The 20,670-nt window shown below is 29.9% G+C and overlaps 1 protein-coding gene across 5 annotated transcripts in view; it reads left to right on the top strand.

Moving 5' to 3' along the window:
* LOC129960041 (chitin synthase chs-2-like) overlaps positions 1 to 20,670 on the top strand; it is an 81,814-nt gene that overhangs the window by 24,118 nt on the left and 37,026 nt on the right. The window contains exons 1-3 of one of the 5 annotated variants that reach the window (XM_056073055.1): positions 6,880 to 7,011; positions 8,543 to 8,656; positions 10,914 to 10,991. In XM_056073055.1, coding sequence (XP_055929030.1) covers positions 8,556 to 8,656; positions 10,914 to 10,991 — 179 coding nt within the window. In that variant the 5' untranslated portion in view covers positions 6,880 to 7,011; positions 8,543 to 8,555. Of the gene's footprint in view, positions 1 to 6,879; positions 7,012 to 7,546; positions 7,668 to 8,542; positions 8,657 to 10,913; positions 10,992 to 20,670 lie in introns of those variants that run through there. The other 4 variants (XM_056073056.1, XM_056073054.1, XM_056073058.1 and 1 more) reach the window with 4 other exon arrangements.

Below are 20,670 nucleotides of genomic sequence, written 5' to 3'. Positions count from 1 at the left end.
TTGATTGCCGTTTTGTTTATTTTGGAGTGTTGTTTAACAATTATTGCATTCAAAGTGTAGTATACTGATTTTTTTTATTAAAGTCACTAGTTTTTTAAATTATTAGTTTTAAAATTCTTTAAAATATTATTATTATATTTTATATTAAATTACTTAGCTGTTTATTTTTTAATTATACATCAATTATTAAAATTCTTAAGTATTAAAAACAAATTTTTATTACTTCTTGGTTTAAAATTTGTTGTGCTCTCTATGGATTTACTTTATAGATTCATTTCTTCTTTAATCGAACTTTTAGATAAGTCGAATTCTTATTGGGATATATATGTAAACAATACGAGGTGAAAAATCAGAAACCATCATTTCTTAAAGACATTAATTTCCATTGTATTAGTTGAAATACATTTCTAATAACTCACTGCATAATAATTATTCTCAAAATATATGGTTCCAGTGTTAAAATTAATCTTTCAATTAGAAGAATAGAAGTTGCTAAAGGTTCAGTTTCGAATAATGCTTAAAAAATTACAAAATTACCTTCTTTTATTTGTATTAGGGACAAAAACCACATTTCATTAATTTCAAGTGAGATATTTTGTTGAATTACAGTAAATATAACATGTTTTCTGCATAAACATTTTAGTAAAAAGATTAATTATTTTCCTGAACTAAAGATTCATTCTATTAATAAAACGAGTTTCAAAAAGAAAACTTTAAAAAAATATGACGTGATTCTATTTAAAAAGAAAGGTTAAATTTAAAAAAAAATTCTTGAGCAATATTATGCTTAAAAATTATTCTTATCGTTTTATTTCTTTCATAAAATTAGAAATAATTCTTATAATATCGATCTAGTTCACTAGACATTAAAGCAGTTTTGATTTACATCCGACTATTCTTCCTCACTTAACATTAGTTAAAAAAAAAAAAAAATCATGATTAGTCAAAGAAATAAGCATAAAACATTTCTGGAATTCGGCATTTACAAAATACTTGTAAACGTTATTTTTGAATTCTTTCAATGCATTTTTCATTCCTGCTTAAAAGTTCTTGTATTTCAGAAATAGCAATCTGAGAATGCATAATTTTCCCCAAGTAAAATCAGATTTTATTGGACTTTTCTTGCTTAAGTTCTTTTTAAGGCTTATTGAAACAAAAACAGAACCTGTGAAAATTCAAAACATCTCTGGAATTCGCCGTTCACAATGAGATTTGTAAGCCTTCTTTCTCATTTCCTTTAAGTATTTCTCATACCAGTTTGAAAATTCTTGTATTTCAATAATATTAGTCTAAAAATTTATAATTCTTTTACAGTAAAATCAAATTTCATTTGCAGGCGAACTTTTCTTTCTAAGGTTAACTTTAATAAAGCAAAAACAGAATCCTAGATATTTCTGGAATTCACCACTTACAAGGATACTTGTAAGCTGTCCTTTTCATTTCCTTCTTGTCTTTCTCATCTCTACTTGAAAATTCTTGTAGCGAAATACTTTCACCCTAGTACAAAGGACATTGCTACTCCGTCTGCATTACCACACATCGACAAAAGACTTTTTTCGATAGCATCGGAAGGTGAAGATGTCGAAAAGCTTACTGTCTGCCAATGCCTTGTCATTCGAACAGTGACTTACGCTTCGTTGAGCAGCGATGACCCCAAAAGGAAGGAATTGTCTTCAGAGTTTTCAAGGCTGCGACCTTTAAACACGTCCGGAGATGATTTGTTTTGGATTTTCTTTTTCAACTTGTTCTTCAAACCTCATTTCGCTATTCTACTAAGCATGTTTGAGATTTCTTTTTATAGCAATTACTTCGGAACGATTAATTTGTTCTTCGTCTTGGAAACTGCTCTCAATCGAAACATTCTTTTATTTCTGTGTTCTTTCTTCCAAATCTTGACAAGCTTTAATTCGAGAAATTAATTTCTTTCTTCTAAAGACCGTGCAGAAATTTCGAAATTTTTCTATTTTTACTATCGTCTGCTCTATTTTTAAGATAGAAACGTTCATTGGCATTTCCAATTGCAGAATATGTGAGTATTTATTGTTTTAAAAACTAAGGTTTTTAACAGATTCCAAATAAAAATAGATTTTTATTGATAGTAGAAATTGTTTTCGTTCATATAAAGCTTGGTTGTCATTTTTATTTTCCTTTTCGGAATGCATGCAACGATTGTAATCTCATCTTCGTGACCAGAAAATATTTGGTTTGTATGTCATTTTTGTTCAACGTAAGTATAAAGATTTATAGGGAGTAATTTGTTGATAGTGGAAATTGCTATAGTTATTATAAATCCTGGTTGGTATTCTTTTCCATTTTTTGGAGGGATGGGGGGAGAGGCAATAATGGTAATCTCATCTTTTTGACCGGAGAATATTAGGCTTAATATAAATTTCAATAAAGATATACAGCGATGTAGAGGGTGTTATTTATTTACAATAAAAATTGTTACTGTTAATGTATAAATCATGGTTTGAAGTTTTCTCATTTTTTCCCTTGAGAAACGACAACGATCGTCTTTTAGGTTGAAGAATGTCAGGTTGGCATACTAGTTTCAGTTAAGATGCATAAATGTAGACAGAGTACGATTTGCTAATAGCTGAAATTATTAGAGCTAATACAAATCCTGGCTGCGTTTCCTCTGAAGTTTTCGGAAGAAAGAAATAAGCAGAGATTGCAATCTCATATTTTTGATAGAAGAATGCATGCCAATTTCAGTCAATATACGTGGAGATGTACCGAGTTAGATTAATTGACATTGGAAATTATTATTAATTTAAATTCAGCTTAGAATTTTTCTTAAGAAGCAATTTTATCTCCTTCACAGAAGAATACCAGGTTTGCATTTCAATTTCGGTAAAGATATATAGATATTTAAAGAGCGTGATATATTTCCAGTGAAATGAAATTCCTGTCCATCCTAAATAATTAAAGTGTCTCCTTTATGCCCCCCTCCCCCATTTTTTTGAAAAGTGAGCAACAAAAGGGTTCTTGTTTTGTTGATCGGAGAATTGTAGGTTTACATATCAGTTAAGGTATACAGATATTTACAGAGTATGATTATGCACGTGAAACTTCATCAAGACTAAAGTGCTCTCACGTTAATATAATGTAATGTGAATACTCAAGAAACAGAGTAGCTCATAAATGCTTTCCTCTTGTTGCCATCATCGTCCGCAGCATGATTTCAATGGCCCATATTGTAAATTCTAAAATGCACTTAGATAGGAAAGAGCATTTATACTAGCTGATATGTTTTAGTATTTCTCTTCTCTAAAGCCATATAAAATTTCTTTAAACGCTCTAGAAAGGACAATCGTACCTTAACTCATTTACGGGTAGAGTTAAAATGTGGGTAGAATTATTAATGTCATATTTTTATCTTCTGGGTTAAAATTACTTTTCTTCTGAAATATTGATAGAGCAATATTCTAATGGGTGTGACAGCTAAAAAAATATTTTTGACATAATATTTTTTTTTTATTGACAGGTCTAGCCGTCAATGGTATTTATGGCGCAATTACGTTTCATATATGAAAATGACGGAATGAATGTCTGATGTTTTGCCAGCATGTAATTTTGAGAATATAGAATCAAATCGTTACTGGGCATTGTTTGAAATATTATTACAACTAGATGCAATTTTTCATTTTCTGCACGCACGCAAATGTTCCTTTCATATAATGTGAAAAGATTTTGAAAGGAAAGTGAATTTGGAGAAAAAGATTCTTTTGTAGATGACATACGCAAATACATGAAACATTGCACAATCATTCAGAGCATAAAATTCATGACAAGCAACTTTTCTCTACAGAATCTATGGAATAACAGCAGTCCATTCATTTTGATCATCTGAGAATGAAAGTGAAATTATGAGCTGAAATAAATAAAACGAAAGTTCCATTGAGCCAATTTTTTATTTGTTGAAAGAAGGATACGTCACTTCCTTTCTTTTAATGTACTTTCTCGAGAAAATATATTTTACATTCATCGAAAGGACTGCTTTCAGTCAAAAGTCTTTGTGAAAAGTGCAGTTTAATTGGCATAGTTGCTTTCGATGATCAATATAATCTAATATCCAATAAAATCTACTCGCCATTTCACCCTTTTTCGGGCGTATTCTTTTATAAATAATTAATTTTGGTGAATTTACTCACAGAAATGCCAAATTAGTTGTAAGATTAATTCAAAAATTTTTATAGATTGGAATCGAATAAATTATAATTTAGAAATTTTTTAGATTAGTTGCCATATTTAATTGATTCCAATTACGGTACGATTACCAGAAATATGTTTTCAAAAGAAAACTCGCATAATTTAGTTATTAACAAAATTTCAATTACAGTCTGACAAAGCGAAAGCTAAATGTTTTACAAGAAAAACTTCGTTTTATACAGCTATCCAAAATGGTGGTCAATCGGCGATCATTTTAACGGCTGATGAACGTTTCGTGAGCTTGGCGACGAAACCGTACCGTAATCTTAGGTTTAACGAATGATTGCAACTAATGGAGATGGGCTAATCAGTAATATTCTAATTCGGCTATATTTTGTAGTAATAAAAGGAGACTGTAAAGATATAATTTTTCTTCTTTTTACGAGAAATTACCACCATTATAAATTTTTAGGAGAATCACCACAGGATTATGTTTTAATGAACAGTAGATTTCTGCATTTCAAATTGTTGGTTTACATCTTTACAAAAATATTTCATTGGTTTTTGTCTTCTTCTGTCTTCTTCTGTTTTTAAAAATTTGTATTTCATATTTTTGTAACAATATTTTGTTATTAACCGCCATGGATAATCAAGAGTTTATCGTATTATTGAGCATTGAAAAAGAATTTTTAAAAAGCACACATACATATTTTTCAAAAAAGTGATCAAAATAATATTGTCATTTCTAATACGATTTTTAAATATATTCGAAATACCGCTGATGTTAAATAATTTTCGAAACCATCTTCAAACGAAATTTTGTGTTTCGCTATTCACTTGAAAAGCATTTCCTGTCTTTTGTTTAAGTTGATTTTTCTTTGCGTGGAAAACCCGTAAATATCTTTCCAATGGAAAAACCTTGGGTTAGCCATTTCTTTATTTCTCCAAACTTTAAATATTTTGCCTAAGCATTAAAGTCGTACAATTTGACATATTACTATACAGTGGAACTTGATTAATTCGAATGTCTTTCATTTGAATTCGTCAGAAATTCGAATTTTTACTTATGTTCCTTGAATGTTTTGCTGCTAAAATGTTAAAATTATTATTTTTTATTTCTTGATTATTATTTTTTTTCTTTAACATGTCAGTTGCTTGTATCGTCTTAAGCATTTCAGTTTTTATATCTGATGCGCCAAGGTGTTCAATAAAAAAAGGGCTAAAATTGTCTTTTTTAAAAAGTTTTGAGGACCCTAGATATGAATTATACTATTTATTTGGAATTATTCTTGTATAGTTGTTTCAAAGCGCTTTATATAGTTTTTTTTGCAATTATTTATTCATGAAAATTGCTATTTTTATAATTATTTTTTGAAATGAATGAATTGCTAGAATTGTTATATCTTAACTTATTAAAATTGTCTGTTGTTTATTTATTTAGTATGCATTATTTATAAAAACTGTTACAAATTAAAAATAAATCTTTAACAAACATCGGTCATCAAAATTTCAAAAAAAAAAAAAAAAAAATCATTGCTTTGATAAAAAATTTCCAAAGCTAATCAACAACTGTTGTCTTATGACAGAATTTTGGCTTTAGAAGCGGCATGTCGCTGATTCGAGACCTGATTCCATGCTATTTATCCAACGTTTTATATACGCCCAAATTAAATGTGTCGAGGATCAAACCGCTATTGTGATACGGATGCTTGGAGAGGAGAATGCAGCTTCAAATACCATCCTCATATTTGATCCTGATTCAAAATGATGAGGTTCGTTTCAAGATAGCCCTTAAATAGTTTCAAAACAGGATATTGATCAAACTAAACTGGACAATCAGAGGTATTATAAAACGCGCAAAATTTAATGCCCTTATTTTTTCTCAATTATAATGTTTCAGTTGAGCAAAGGATTGAAGGGATTTGTAAGAAATGTTTCCTTAGTATAATAACGTTCCGTATTAAAGCATCTCTAGGGCTGTTTGAATACGCAATTCATCATTTTGAACGGCGGTCTGCATCCGTTTCAAAACTTCTACATTACATTAACTTGGAAATTGAAAGAGTTATTTACTCTGTCAAAATAAATTCCATGGCATATAGTTACAAATATTTTGCGGGAAAGTTTGTTGCCTTGATGTTACATAGAAGACATAAAGTTTTTTGATAGCTAATATGGGATAATAATGTTCTCGATTGAACCAAAAATGCTGGTGAGCTAAAACGCTCGATTGGAAATAGAACCTAGTTTTATAAACAAGGCAATTGCACAAATGAAAATGATAATTTAACCTAGAATATTATTTAAATTTGTAATATTGCTCTGGCTATAGTTGATACGTTGCATCATTGTCCCATTTTAAAATATATTAAAATCATTGAGAGTGAATCTTATTTTACAAATAATATATAAACAAGAATCTACTCTGACTTTGGGTATTTGTTATCATGTATAATATTAGAAAGTTAATATGAGAGAAACCTAAAATCGTACGTCACAGGCAAAGACTGATCAAATCTTATTAAAGTTCTCAAACACGATGCTTCACTTGCCATCCTGCCATCTGGGTAATATGTTCAGAATGTAATCAAATCCAAAAACATTACAGCCCAAGCAGAGTTTTGAGAGAAGGATTTGAGAAGAAGCAAGATGATTGTAAATGACAATACACTTCACTTGTCATTATACCATCTTGTTAGTATACCTGACAATTTCATTTTTAAATAGATGTCAGATGGTAAGAGGAATTAGACTATTTCTTTAACTGAATGGAAGAAGAATTAGCAGCTTTCTTAGATGTGGAATAAATTATAGATCAATAGTAGAAAATGTACCTGGGAATCGATTATTGATTATACGGTAATGTCATTATATTTTAAATTATCTTTTGACATGCTGCAATAATTGCATGTTTATTTTGAGATTTTGGTAAAATGATTCAATTTTTTTACAAATCTGTTGTTTATTTTATTTGGGAGGGAGTATTAAGATTTTAAATGGTTTCATTCTGCATTTTGATTCAGTTTCTTTACAGAAAGATAAGAAGTGTCAGTTTTTTAACTGCCTAAGGATCAAATTATTTTCAATTGCCATATAAACATACATTAAGAGGAACGAATTAATTGATGTTAAGCCTTTAAATGGTTAAATATTAAGTTTGCATTCTTCTCCATTGTATTCTCGTAAAAAATTTCAAATGACACATTTCTCAACTGTTATTTTATCCTTTTTAAAAGTTTTTGCGATATCTAGGTGATAAGATATTGGCTTTGGGTACAGAGAATTTTGAGAACTCGATTCCATAAAAGATCAGTGGCGTGTTTCTACTTAATGCCCATTAAATCTGAGATCAAGCATTCTCTGTAGAGTAGGTTGATAAAGCCTGGAGAGAAAGATGCCTTGTGATGGTGCTTGCCGATTTTTTCCCCGAAAAAATTAATTTGCGACTCAATAGTTTAATAAAAACTATCGAAATCAAAGAAAGCCAAAATATTGGATAATTTAGAACGGTATCTGTAAGGACATATCCTACTGTAAAAGACTAAAATATGTGTTACAAATATTAATTGGCTAAAAAAGTAAATTCTAAAAATGAAAGCATATCTGATTCTTGTTAAAATTATATAGGATAAAATGCATCTGAAACTTTTTTTGGTGTGAAAATACAGTGGACTATTTTAACGCATTCTTATATAACGTGGGTTCGTCTAATGCTACGAGATTATAATAACGAGTTGTCTTGCAGCGTAACAGTTTCGTTTTACGCTAAATATAAATTTCCATTTATATTTAGCGTATCTAAACAGAAATCTAAACAGCTCCATATCTAAACAGAAATTTTGTTTAGATAAGCAAATGTATATATTTCCTTGTGGTTTATGTATAGAAAATTGGAGATGAAAGTTTTAAAAATAACATCTCAGTAACAGTATGCACCGTAGCAAATTTGAGACATGTTTGAAAATGCATAAATTCGTCCGTTAATGCATTTCCCAAGACACGATTTCTTATTATATGCCAAGTATTCGCCGCACTGCACGAGAGTCCACTGTATTTTAATGAATGCAATTATGATTTGTGTGTATTTGTTGCACGAAAATCCAAGAAATTCCTTTCAGATTAAAATACGTCACCTAAAAAATTGCGCTTTCTTTATTTTTGAAAGCAAGCCATAGATGTAGTGTTCACTAGTAATTAAAAGAGACATTCGAAGCATCAATGTCTGTAGTTGCTTATGCATGACGGATTTTTTTTTTTTTTTTTTCTCATGTTGCTACCGATTTTGATTCTAGCCCACAGGATGGCAATTTTATTAACCTCGCTTTAAAATTGAGCTTGTGTTGTTAAATAAATTTAATATTTTAAAATTGATTTGAATTCTGTTTTGCAGGAATTAAGAGACAATGGCTCCGGTTCCCTTGAAAACGGATTTGCATCTCACTGATGAAGATTCGGGAGACGATGATGATGAGAAAACGCTTTTGAATGAAACCACTTACGGAAGGTAAGAGTTATAACTTTTATGAAGTTCCTGCATTTATAATTGGATTTTTGCTAAGATGAGGTTGGAGCTCTTACGCTGGTTGCTTTTTTATTTTCTCGTATACCAAGTGTACATAGGGAAAACATTATGTGTATCAAACCAATTATCTTCGAGATTTTTACGATTTTACTCATTTCAAACTTTCACGAGTTCGAAAAACTTATTCTTGGAATTGTCTATGAACATGGTAACTCAAACGCTTTGAACTAGACATATAGAATTTCGCATGGGGTATTACTAAATATGTAGTCCATTTTCAAATTTTGGCTTCAATCGACTAGAAAAAGACATCTAAAATGCATACTCGGTTTTCTTCTCTATGCTAAATACCAGAAATGCTCATGTGCGAGATTCTGAAAATAAAATTCTTAGAATTCGTAGCCCAAAGTCCCCAATTTTTTATGCGGGAGGAAGTGGGGGGGTAACACCTTTATTAGAGAATACGCAAGAAGAATTCAGGAAGATCATTCTTGCTGGTTTATTTTCTCGAATATGAAGTATATTCATAAAGTATTGTAATAGCTTAACATTTCGACACCAAGGTTTTGAGGAATCTACAAGTTTCAAGACTCCCAAGTCCGAAAAAAAAAAATAGTTAGGAAATCGTGCGAGACTGTCAGTTTTTTAACCTGATATCTCAAAATCAAAGCAAGTTATTGAGGTAAAATCTGGTGTGTGGCCTTAACAATGAAATTACATATTTCTTTCAATGACCTTTGTATTCTAGATAGTATAAGACATTGAAATGTTTGTATAGAACGCTGAAATGGCAATTTATTTAGATGCAGTCTGTGTATGGCAAACTTATGTTCGTCCATCCGTGTCAACATAACTCAAAAATGTCAATAGCTAGATAGATGAAATGAAGTAAATAGTTTTATTATTAGAAATGCAGATCTGTATAAATATTTAGATTGAATCCTTTAAAGGGTTGGCCGTCTGTTAATCTGTAAGTTTGAGAATGCGATAACGCAAAAATGCAACGATTTAGAAACGTGAAATTTTGTGGTTTTGTTATTAGCATTGTAGATCCGTACCAAATCTGACGGATCTATAATGCTAATAACAAAACATTCAAAAGGACGACATTCAAACAATATAGGGATAAAAAATATATAGGGAGAGGACGACATTCAAAATCCATATTGCACTGTATTATGAATCACAAAATGCTGCGTATTGCACTGATATACGAAAAAGTCGCGGGAAGAAAATTCCCCCCAGATTTCCTTAACAAGTGTATGAATAATTAGTCATAATTCTTGCATACCGTGAACAAGAATTCATTTAACAATAAAATTATTTGAATCATGATTTTTTGCGAAGTATACTATCTGAAATCTAAAGACAATCGTGACAGATTTTAAATAATGGTATACACTTATTAATATATAGTTAAATAAAAACTTTAACTTTAATCTGATTAAATGTAAAAAATATCTATTGTCTTATATGAAATATAAGCCTATTCTTTTATGAAAGTTTTAGACGGCTTCTCATTAATTACTGGTCACCTGCATTTGTTTCAAGTTATACAAAAAGTAATTTTTCAAGGAAAAAAAGCAACCGTGGTTTGGATCCGATAAATTCAGTTCCTTTATAACGATAGAGTGCGATAAAATTGAGTCAAACTGGAGTTAGATGTGAATGCACCTGATAGAGGCTGACATTGTTAGAAGGGCCGTGAAAATCGAAGATTGATAACATATTTGCAATGAATGGGTTATCAAACTTGAATGACTCGAAATAAGGGATATGGCAACGCAACTTATCGTATAATCAAATTTTTTTTTAAAAAAAATGAGCCATTGTTGGGAAACTGCTTTTGTTTGTCAACACTTCTATGTCGATTGAAATCTTTTCAAGGCTATGTTTTGCATGACTTCAACCAGTCACTTGAGATGAAGCACTGCCCCATATTTTTCACTTGTAATTAATATACCGGATTTTAAAGATTATAAAAAGTACAGAACTGTTTGAACTAAGTATAATTGTATTGTAACAGTAAATGGTAAAGCTTAATTTTTAGAGCTTCAAATAAACCTAATATTTTCGCATCCAGCACATACTATCTAACGAGTAGTAATATTTTTCATCTTCGACTATTCATTGTTTTTGAGCAATAGCCTTTTGAATATTTCATATAATTAATTTTCTTAAGAATTTCATTTTTAATGCAGCATTTTACTATTATAAGCAATTAAATCCTAATTTTCAGAATTGGGAAGTACGACAATAGTTCGCAAAATCATCGAAAAGGTCAAAAATCAACTCGAAAATTGGCGCATAATTTATGGTAAGGGGCTCATATTTTCTATAATGACTAAATGAACAACAGTTTTAAGTATTTACAAGTTTGTTAGTTTAATTTTTTTTTAGTTAAAAATGTCCTTTTTCGTTGTTTTTTTGCGATTAAAATTTTTTTTTAATATTTTTAAATTAACAACTGCTGATAACCAAGAGTTTAAATATTTTTCTTTTAACGATGTTTTTTCTTTAAATTATATTGTTTTCACTAACCCTTAGAGATAAGTAAACGGGTATTCAAGGGGCGCTTCAGTGAAAGGGTTCATTTGTTTTACCTCAATTCTGAAAATGACGCTAACATTATTGAATGCATGGATAGCAAATTGTACATTTCAAGGTAGCAAGATTTTGATTTTAAAAAAATTAATAATCCAGCAGTACTTTTCAGTTTATGTATTTTAAATTAAATATTAAAAAGAATTGGATCTTAAAATTATTTACTTGTAGTAGTACAGTATTTAAAGCTCCGTGTTGCAGTGTAATTTTAAATACCCTTCCAAGTAAAATTTCGCATCGATTTCCAAACACAGCCTTCAGTTGAGAAAAAATAACTAAGTCATAGCAGGACTTCGGTTTGATTTATTATGTTCTGAGTATTTACCGAAACTGTGATCGAAATTTTTATTGTACTTTTTTAACTTTCTCGTTTACAAAGAAAAAAAATATTGTTAATGTAATGTAATAAATAATGTTAATGTAATTTGACCTTGAGATAAGGGTGATCTCCTTGATTTAGAACTCCACAAATCCTAAATAATCATTTTTGAAATTGCCTGTCTGAGCACAATAACTCGAAAACTAAGAGTTGGAAGAATGAAATGTGACATGTGGTATATTTAACAATATTTGGGGGCATTTTTTTAAAAATGATATTTGAAGTAAAATATTTTCAAATGCTTCAAATGACATTTAAATAAAAAAAAATACATCGCAAAAAATATTTGGGAAAACTTTTTTTGTCCCGAGTATGACCTTTTTTCAAGCATTCTCAAATGACTGAAATGGTATTTCCTTCGTTATGTACAATCATTGATTTTTAATGGAACCGAAGAAAACGTTTAGTTTAATTCAATTCGTGCAAATAACCCTGTTTTAGTGTGAAGTCATTTATTTTTGTAATTTTAATATTTTTTCGAAGCTAAAATGTGGATAATTTTATAATGGTTCGTCATTGTTCTTCTATTTTGGCTCATTCTTTAGACAGCAATTTTTCATCAAAACTTCATAGACTGATAGGTTATTCCTTATTATTATAGTTATTTTCTTGAGCACAATTCACTTGAAAAATTTTCAATCTTGAATTTTGTTTTCCGTTTGCTTTTTTCTCTATTCTAATAAGTATGCATTGTGGTCTACTATGCATCTGGTATCAGCAAATTCCGATACTTATTCAGTTTTTTTAATTTGAAAATGTATGCTAATTAAGTTGGAAATATTGTTATCAATTAATATTTGTCAGGAGTAAGATTTCCGTGCTTGTCAGAAAAAAGCGTCAGTTAAAAATCACGATATTTTAGTGATTCAGAATTATTTAAATTTGCAACAATGAAATAAAAAAAAGGCAACGAAATTCATACTGAAAGTATTCCAGAATAATATCTAATATATGGTAAAATAAATGAAATAGAAAGAGAATTTTTGGATAACCTAAATAAAGAATAAGGAAAAAAGGTTATTAGTGTTGTTTACAGTTCGACTTTCAATTAAGTAAAAATGAAGTTAGATATAAAATAAAAGCGGTTTTCATAAGTAAAAGAACAGGTTTTCAGATAAAAAATGGCGATTTTCGGTCAAAAATTGGGCTTAACTGTATGTTTGTGTTAAATTTTGGATGAAACTCATCAAGGCTACACCTGCCTGTTCTTGTGCATATAAATGTAACTTATGCAGGCTAAATGGATTAAATTCGTATATATTTTTAATACCAGAATTATGGATGTCTATTTTCATTATAATGCAGTTAAATAATTGGAAGTCGGTCGGTCTGCTTGCTTGCATTAACGTAATAGCTCAAAGATGAAAAAATTCGACAAATGAAGTTTTTATGCCATCTTTTCACCAAAATTGTCATTTATGATAAAGGGTAGACCAAATTTTCCAATCGAAAAAAAGGCACAAAATGCGTATTCTTCTATCCCCAATGTGATGAAATTAAACCCAAAAGATACCATACTGTGCAAGCATCTGAGAAAATAAAGAAAACAGTTCAGGGGCGCCTGGTACATTTTAATTTTAGATGAATTAGTAATAACCATTAGGAGAGATTTATCATCAACTCTTGTATACTTCCTCACTAAGAGACATTTTGAAGAGTACTGAAGCCAGACGATAATTAATTGTATACTCCTCACTTTGCTGATTGCTTTCAAAATTTGATAGAAATCTTATTTTAATTTAATCTGTTTTTTAATGGTACTCAGAGTTTAAATTATGTACTAAATTTCTTCCCTTTTAATTTGTTAGGTTTCTGAGTAATAGTATTCACAAAAAGATCTTTGGACAGACACAATTCCAAAACTGCTTATATAGGAGTCGAAAAGGTTTAAAATGCAGATTCGTCAAAATTTCGAGATCAAGACTTTTGATGGTTACAATATTTTCTTTTTTTTATACTTCATGTAATAAAAATCCTAAATAGCTCTTCGATTGAATTAATGAGAAAAACAATACAAATTCCGCCGTCTTTTACAAATCATTTCAATAAGTGTAGATCTAATGATTGAGTGAAAGAATAGTATTATGCGATCCTTCCTTTATTGATGCCAGGCATATTTGAAATTTGAATAGGAGAACTTTACCTGTCTAGATTTCATTACATAAAATTGAAAATTTGACAAGTATTGTTCTTACCTATTCAATTAATATGCCGAAAGTCATTTCGTTATCACTAGTTCTGAATTTTACCAGTTGCGAAGTTTGTACCAGTGAACTTTTTCCTATCCTATAGAAAATAAAAGTATTGTTAGTCGCTTTCGTACTTGAATCATATCATTTACCACAACCCTATCTTGGAACATAGAGCAGCCCTTCTTACATCATCATTATAAAAAGGTTGTTGACGCAATTTCGAGAGTTTACCAGACGAGAGTTCCTTTTCCTAGGAAGCGAGTCGAAGTTCGCTATCCAAAGGTTGACCGCCTACGAAGAAGAGTGGGTAGAAAGGCATTAAACCAAACGACAAGGAACTTGAAACAAAATGACATCGCTGTTAAAATGGATATGATCATTGATTCGAGATTACAATTCGTTGCGCGTTTCATTTTCGACTTATTTCGATGTATATTTTTTATTGCGGATTGGAAGCATTTAAGAAATAGAACGACAGATTTGAAACATCGTTGCGTCGTAGAAAAGCGAAGAGGAAATAATATTGTAAAAGAAGGTAGATGTATCGTAATGTATTCTTGTCGTGTGGGTGTATTGTTAACAATTCAGCTTATAAACCAAGTCTTTATTAGAGTAAGTAGAGAAAATTCTGCTTTACCGTGTGATGCAGTGTTAACCAATTTAAATGAATTGCTAGTTCGATATTCTAGATCCTAATATGTACAATCTATATAAAAAAATATTCATTATTTTCATTTCTCGTATACGAAATACACAAAGAAGAAATAAAAGTATAGTCGCCAGCAAAGTCGACCTTGAAATTTTGGTGAATTTCCACATCTTAAACATCTCCGAGACTAAGACAAACATTTTGGAAAATGTCGGTATTTATGAACAAGATAATTCAAGAAGAAACGAACTAGATAGAGGAAATTGTGCTCCTTTACACCAAAATTGTAGATTTCCGTTAAATTTTGAACTAAATTCCCCCATGAGAGGTCACCCGTCTGAACGTCAGGTGCATGTCAACATGGTAACTCAAAACTGCAACAGGCTTGACGAATTTGGAATAAAGTTGTAGCATCAGTCTCGTAGATTTGTATCAAATTTTGGTCCAAATATGCCAAAGAGTTGATTGTCTACCGATCTCTTTGTATAGATCAACAGATATTAAAAACTTTAGCTCAAAAATTCAAGACTGACGCCAAGATTATGCATTTATATCAAATTTTTAATTTAATTGGTCAGTGGAAAGAAGCACAAAATGTATACTTGATTTTTCTAACTTTTCTGCGAAACTAAACACACCACTTGGTAATATGAAAAGAAAAAAAAATTGGAAGAATACTCTCACTAGTTTTATCGAGCTTTTGATAATGTAAATTCAGTTTTTACATTTACAAAAGCTTTCTTTTAAAAATGTTATTTTTATTATCTTCGAAAAATTGTTTGGTTTAAGAAAAAAGTTTGAAAATCGTCTAAGCTTAAACATTTTTTTTATTGTTGTAAAATAAATCTAAATACGATTTGCAATAGAAATGAATTTTGAAATAAACGTGAAAACCACAGATGAAACGAGACTACCTCTCCTCGGGAGTATGAAAGAAATATCTGAATAATGTCATAAGATTTTTCTCAAGCTATTGATGCTGTGCATCTATATCTAATTTTTCCTGTGAAACTTATGAAACTTAAGTCCATGTTTTTGAAAGAGCAAAGACTGGTTACCTGCCTTGTTCTTAAGAAAGAAAGATATAGATTTACCGCTGTGTAACAAATGATGGCAATACCCAATTTGCACAGTGGGGACTCGTTCTTTACAGGGATAATGCAACATCAGTGATAGTTAGATTTGAAAATATTATGGAATCTTGCAGACATTGCAATAAGAACTAGCTTTAAACGATTTATAGAATTTTATTTCAGGTTTTTTGTCTTGTAACGCATAATTTAGATAGGATTTTTGAATAGCTCGCTTCAAAATTGAGTTAAATAAAGCAATATAATTTTTCTTTTTATTTCGATACTTTATAACCATGAAAAAAAAATACAACAGAATGTAGTAGAGAAATCTGTGTTCTGTTCTGCTGGGCTTTTATTCACTAATTCTTTACCAAAACCCAAAATAGCAATTTTATCCAAAAACATTTTAAATCCAGTAAATCATTCAGGACTGAAAGCCCTTAGCGTTAACACTTCCATAAGCCGTCTTCAGCAAAATGCCATCGGAAATCATCGGCACTTAACGAGGCTGCTATTTCTTAAAATATGTCGGAGAATATGAAAAGTAAAAATATTTTGTTATATGCTAAATGTAAATTTGAAAAAATATTAAATTCTTCTTTTCAGTTTATACTGCCTTGTTTTTAATACGTCCCCTATTCATTGCTCGAAGTGGGGAAAAAAAACTAACCTAAAATAGGTATCAAACGACATCAGGTAATTTAATTTTTTAGAGAAATTTATTTGATCAGTTTTTCAGGCTCAAAGAAGATTTAACTTCCGAAAAATGTATGCACAAAGCGTTTCAAAATTCCTGCAATAAATTTTAAAAGGGATGGTGGAACACACTACAATATTTTGCAAAGGAATGCATGTCGCAAATAACATGCTGAGGGAGAAATGTAAGGAAGACATAAGAGGATGGTTTTGTTGCAACATAATCGGTAGTGATTCTTCACAGTAATGGTTACAATAATTACTGTGTTCATCAACAGTGGCATACATTTGGAAGCATAGACAAAGTGATTGGCTTAAATATTTTTTGATGGATTTCGTTGAGGATGCTATACATGTGACTGCCATGTTTTAAACTTTAGGCCAAACACTCCACTAACGCTTTTAAGTACATATTTTCGGTAGACTGACTTGAGCTAAAATTGTAGAAACTCTTTTCAATTATCAGTACAATTATAATCAAAATTGCATCCACTAGCAATAATACATAATTGGTAGCTTCAATAGAGTATTTAGCGTACCATTTGAATATTTGTTAATGTAGCAAGATTGCGAGAAATAACTGACATTTTTGAAATTGTACGTAATTCATTACGTCGACGCTACCTTGCATGTATTACTGTAAGGAAGCGATTCTGAACGATGCTGAAAGTAAACAATTTGTTACCTTATGTCGTATTTGTCTCTCAATTCGTAACAGAGGGACTTTTCTCTATAAAAAAAGTGATGTAATGCACACAAGGCCTTAAGATTTCTTCCACGGATTCTTAAACTCCCTACATATTCGCTCTTTAGCGTTACTCCCAGAAGTTCTGAAATATTAATGAGCTTAAAAAATAACTTATTAATCTCAAAATTGGTTACTTCAATTCATAAAAAGGAAAATCGAATAAAGTTTGAAAATTCTAAAATCAAATACAATCAAATTATTCTGAATTAAAGATTGTTATTCTTGGTCTTTGCATTTGCTTGTAAAGCACATAACATAATCATTCCATGGAGGTTTAATTCGGTAAATTGACGCCCAGTGGCCGTGCTAATCCTGGGCATTTATGGGCAGACTCTTATAATTGTATCTTTAGGCTGTCAATACCTGATCGTTACTTAATTTGAGCGCTACTTTTATTAACCGTCAATGTCTACTTCGATAATGATAAAAGCAATATAATGGATTGTCTTATCAGCGATTACGTTAAATGCATGCGATTGATTATTTGTAGATGATTGGAAGAGCTAGTGAAAGGCATTGAGTAAATAGAGGAAATAATTTTAAGATAAAGTAGCGCTATGGCATTTTGAGTGAAATAAAACGCATGGTAGTTAAATATCTCCCATTATTGTTGTAAAAGAATGCTTAGGAATTAAGTAGTTGGTTGTTCTTTATCATAGGGATAATAAATATTCTTGAACGATTCTTAAAATTTTCAATTAACTTGATTTTTCTAATCGATGTAAAATGGACCATTTCTGATTTACCATGGCTCATACGCCTTTTTAATACGACGGGAGAATTTTAAAAAATAATAATGACGTGACTAAGGCTGTGCCAATTTTGGATTTATCGAAAAAAATCGATATTTTTGAGCAATCGATTTTTTAATGTCAGTTTTCGAAATCAAAATCATGAATAATGGTTCATGATGAATCGCAATAAAATAAATTGGTAATCACAATTTGCGTTTTCGATTTTGTTTTGGTTATCGGTTAGTGTTTTTGTTGCTCTTCATTCTTTTTCTCCTTCATACATAATTTTTATTAATATTTCTATAAATACTGTCATATTGTAATATATATAAAAAATATTTGTTTAAACATGCTATTCTGGAATAAACTATTTTCTGCTCCCTGACTGAATGATACCATTATGGAAAAATAATTGCGATTATCAGAAGGTCGTTGACTGTCCTTTGTTTAATTGTTAAATATTCATCTTTAGAAAATGCAAAAAAGATTAATTCAGATTAAATCCACAATTTCATTAGAAGCTCCCATTTTAGCACTCAAATGTACTCGCATAAAAAAAAAAAAAAAAAAAAACTTTTGTTTTATTTCCGCTTTTGCCTAGCGGCTGAATAGCTTGCCGAACTCCTTCAAAACTAGTTGGAGTACTCGATAGGTCTTGATCGAACTTCAGATACTTATCGAATTATTAAAACATATCGAATTTTGAGTAATTACGAGATTTCAAAGTGATCGAATTCGCATGATTTTTGAGAATCAGTTCTGGCAATGTTTTACAATTTTTGGATTTCAAGGCATTGTTTTGCATATCGGTGGAAAATGTGTTTCTCATTTTTCTTTTTAATCCGATTGCTTTTCTGTAGTATGCTTTTTTACATTTTCAAATGCGTATAATTTTTCTTGTTTAATATCTTTAAAATGCTCTTTTCCAATTTCATTACATATTTTCTATTACAATATTTTTTTTTTATTTAAGATAAATATTATTTTAATGGATAAATTTTATTACTCCAACTTATTTCACTTTATGTAATCGGATTATATGTTGCTATTTTTTCAAATTTTAACGAATTTGAGTTTTTTCCTTTTTTTTTATTCATGTTATTTTTTATTTTTGCACAGCATTTTGAATGGATTTAAAAATTCCTGTATTCAATTGTTTTAAGAAATTTTTTGTGAAATTATTTTTTTCTGTTTTTAATGTAAAGATATTTTGGTGATTTTTCAATCTTTTAATTGTATTTCATATAATCTTTTTCTTTTCATTTCGCTCCATTTTAATTTTTCATATTTTATTTAAATTTTTTCATTTCATTTTGAATTTTATAATATGCTAAAATATTGATGAAATAATAAGAAATAAAAGATAATTAGCTATAATTTTAATATTCAGAAATACAGTGCTGTACTTGAGTGTTGGTTATTTTTTCATTGAGTTTATATTGATGATATATAATGGTATATTTTTCCTTTATTTGATCATGATCGGGACTTTTTCTATAATTTTTAATGCATTACATCATTTGTCCATAAATAAATTTACCATCCGTAATATTTTTATTAATGTTTTACTCATTTCTGATTTATTTTTTCTCTTTTTGAGTTTTGAAATAGTAAACTGAATGATTAATTTTAGACATGCCTATAATATCGATAATTGTGACATACCTATTGTTAAAATTCTAGTGCATATTTAAATTAAATCAGCCAATAATACTATTAAAATAAGAATTTATATAATTTATATACAAAATTAATTTTTGAAGACATCAGATTTTGAATTCATGACTCACTAAAAGTACTTAATTTTACTTGTTAAAGACATTATATCATCCCCCTCTCTTTTTTTAATGAAGAATGAAAGAAACTGAAGTTTTAAGTTAGCAGTAAAAAGGGTAAAATTTTAAAAAATTATTAGATTGAAAAAACGCAATAATTTCAGATGTAACATACAGACATTGCTTTGACACTAGCACATTTTATTAAATCCCCTTCATTATGCCACTAGTTGCCCTCTCGCCAAATCTTTCCATCTCAAAAAACCCATCCACGACCTAAAAATGTCTGGTGGACCAACGTTATGCGAAACAAGATGTCCAAGGTCAAAATTAGTAATCTTGTGCGATTCCTACAAGAGAACGAGGAATTGATTTCTCCAGACCCAAGTATAAATTTTCGTGTCATTTCTCAACCAAGCTCTTCACCAGAATATATTAACTTCAATAGATTTCATCTACTCATACTCCCCACCGAACACCTCCCTCATCATTATAATATTGTATATAGTTACTTTTTCTGTATATTTTATATGTAAACTAAAAAAAAAAAATTCGTAGTAAATATTCCCACGTTTATTCTTTCAACCGACAGGGGATCCTAGAGATTCCAAGTTCGGGGATATTCTGTGGCGAAAGAAGCACATTTTATTAAAGGAATATTAACACAGTTTTCTATTTTTATTCGAAAGAAAACAAATATTTTTACTACATAAATTTAAACTTCCTTATATTTGGAATCATTTTAATCGGTCAATATGTTAAAAAATGCTATTTATAACTTATAATAGCTATAAATAATATCACTATATATCGAAAAATATCGATATGTGTTGGACGATATATCGCGATGATGTTCGGTCATCGCCCAGCCCTAGTCGTGACCAGGTTGCGACTTTTCCCATCCCCTTAATTATGAAAGCGTGATCGGCTGATGAGGACTGAAAATGAGCAGGTGGCCTTCTCCACACCAAAAAAACGGAGAACACTTCCGTCAAAGCTTAAATAATTAATGCATTTAAGCTTTATAAGACACGATTCTTTATGGTGAATTATTTCATTTTTTATAATTCTGTATGAATAGATTTGTTTCAATATACTGGTATTTAACTTAAGATTAATTCTTCAAAGGAATGACTTTTTACTTTT

The sequence above is a fragment of the Argiope bruennichi genome, chromosome X2 (assembly GCF_947563725.1).
Source record: "Argiope bruennichi chromosome X2, qqArgBrue1.1, whole genome shotgun sequence".
NCBI lineage: Eukaryota > Metazoa > Arthropoda > Arachnida > Araneae > Araneidae > Argiope > Argiope bruennichi.
Note: the sequence above shows the minus strand (reverse complement) of the source record. Positions and strands in the feature narration are given on the sequence as shown.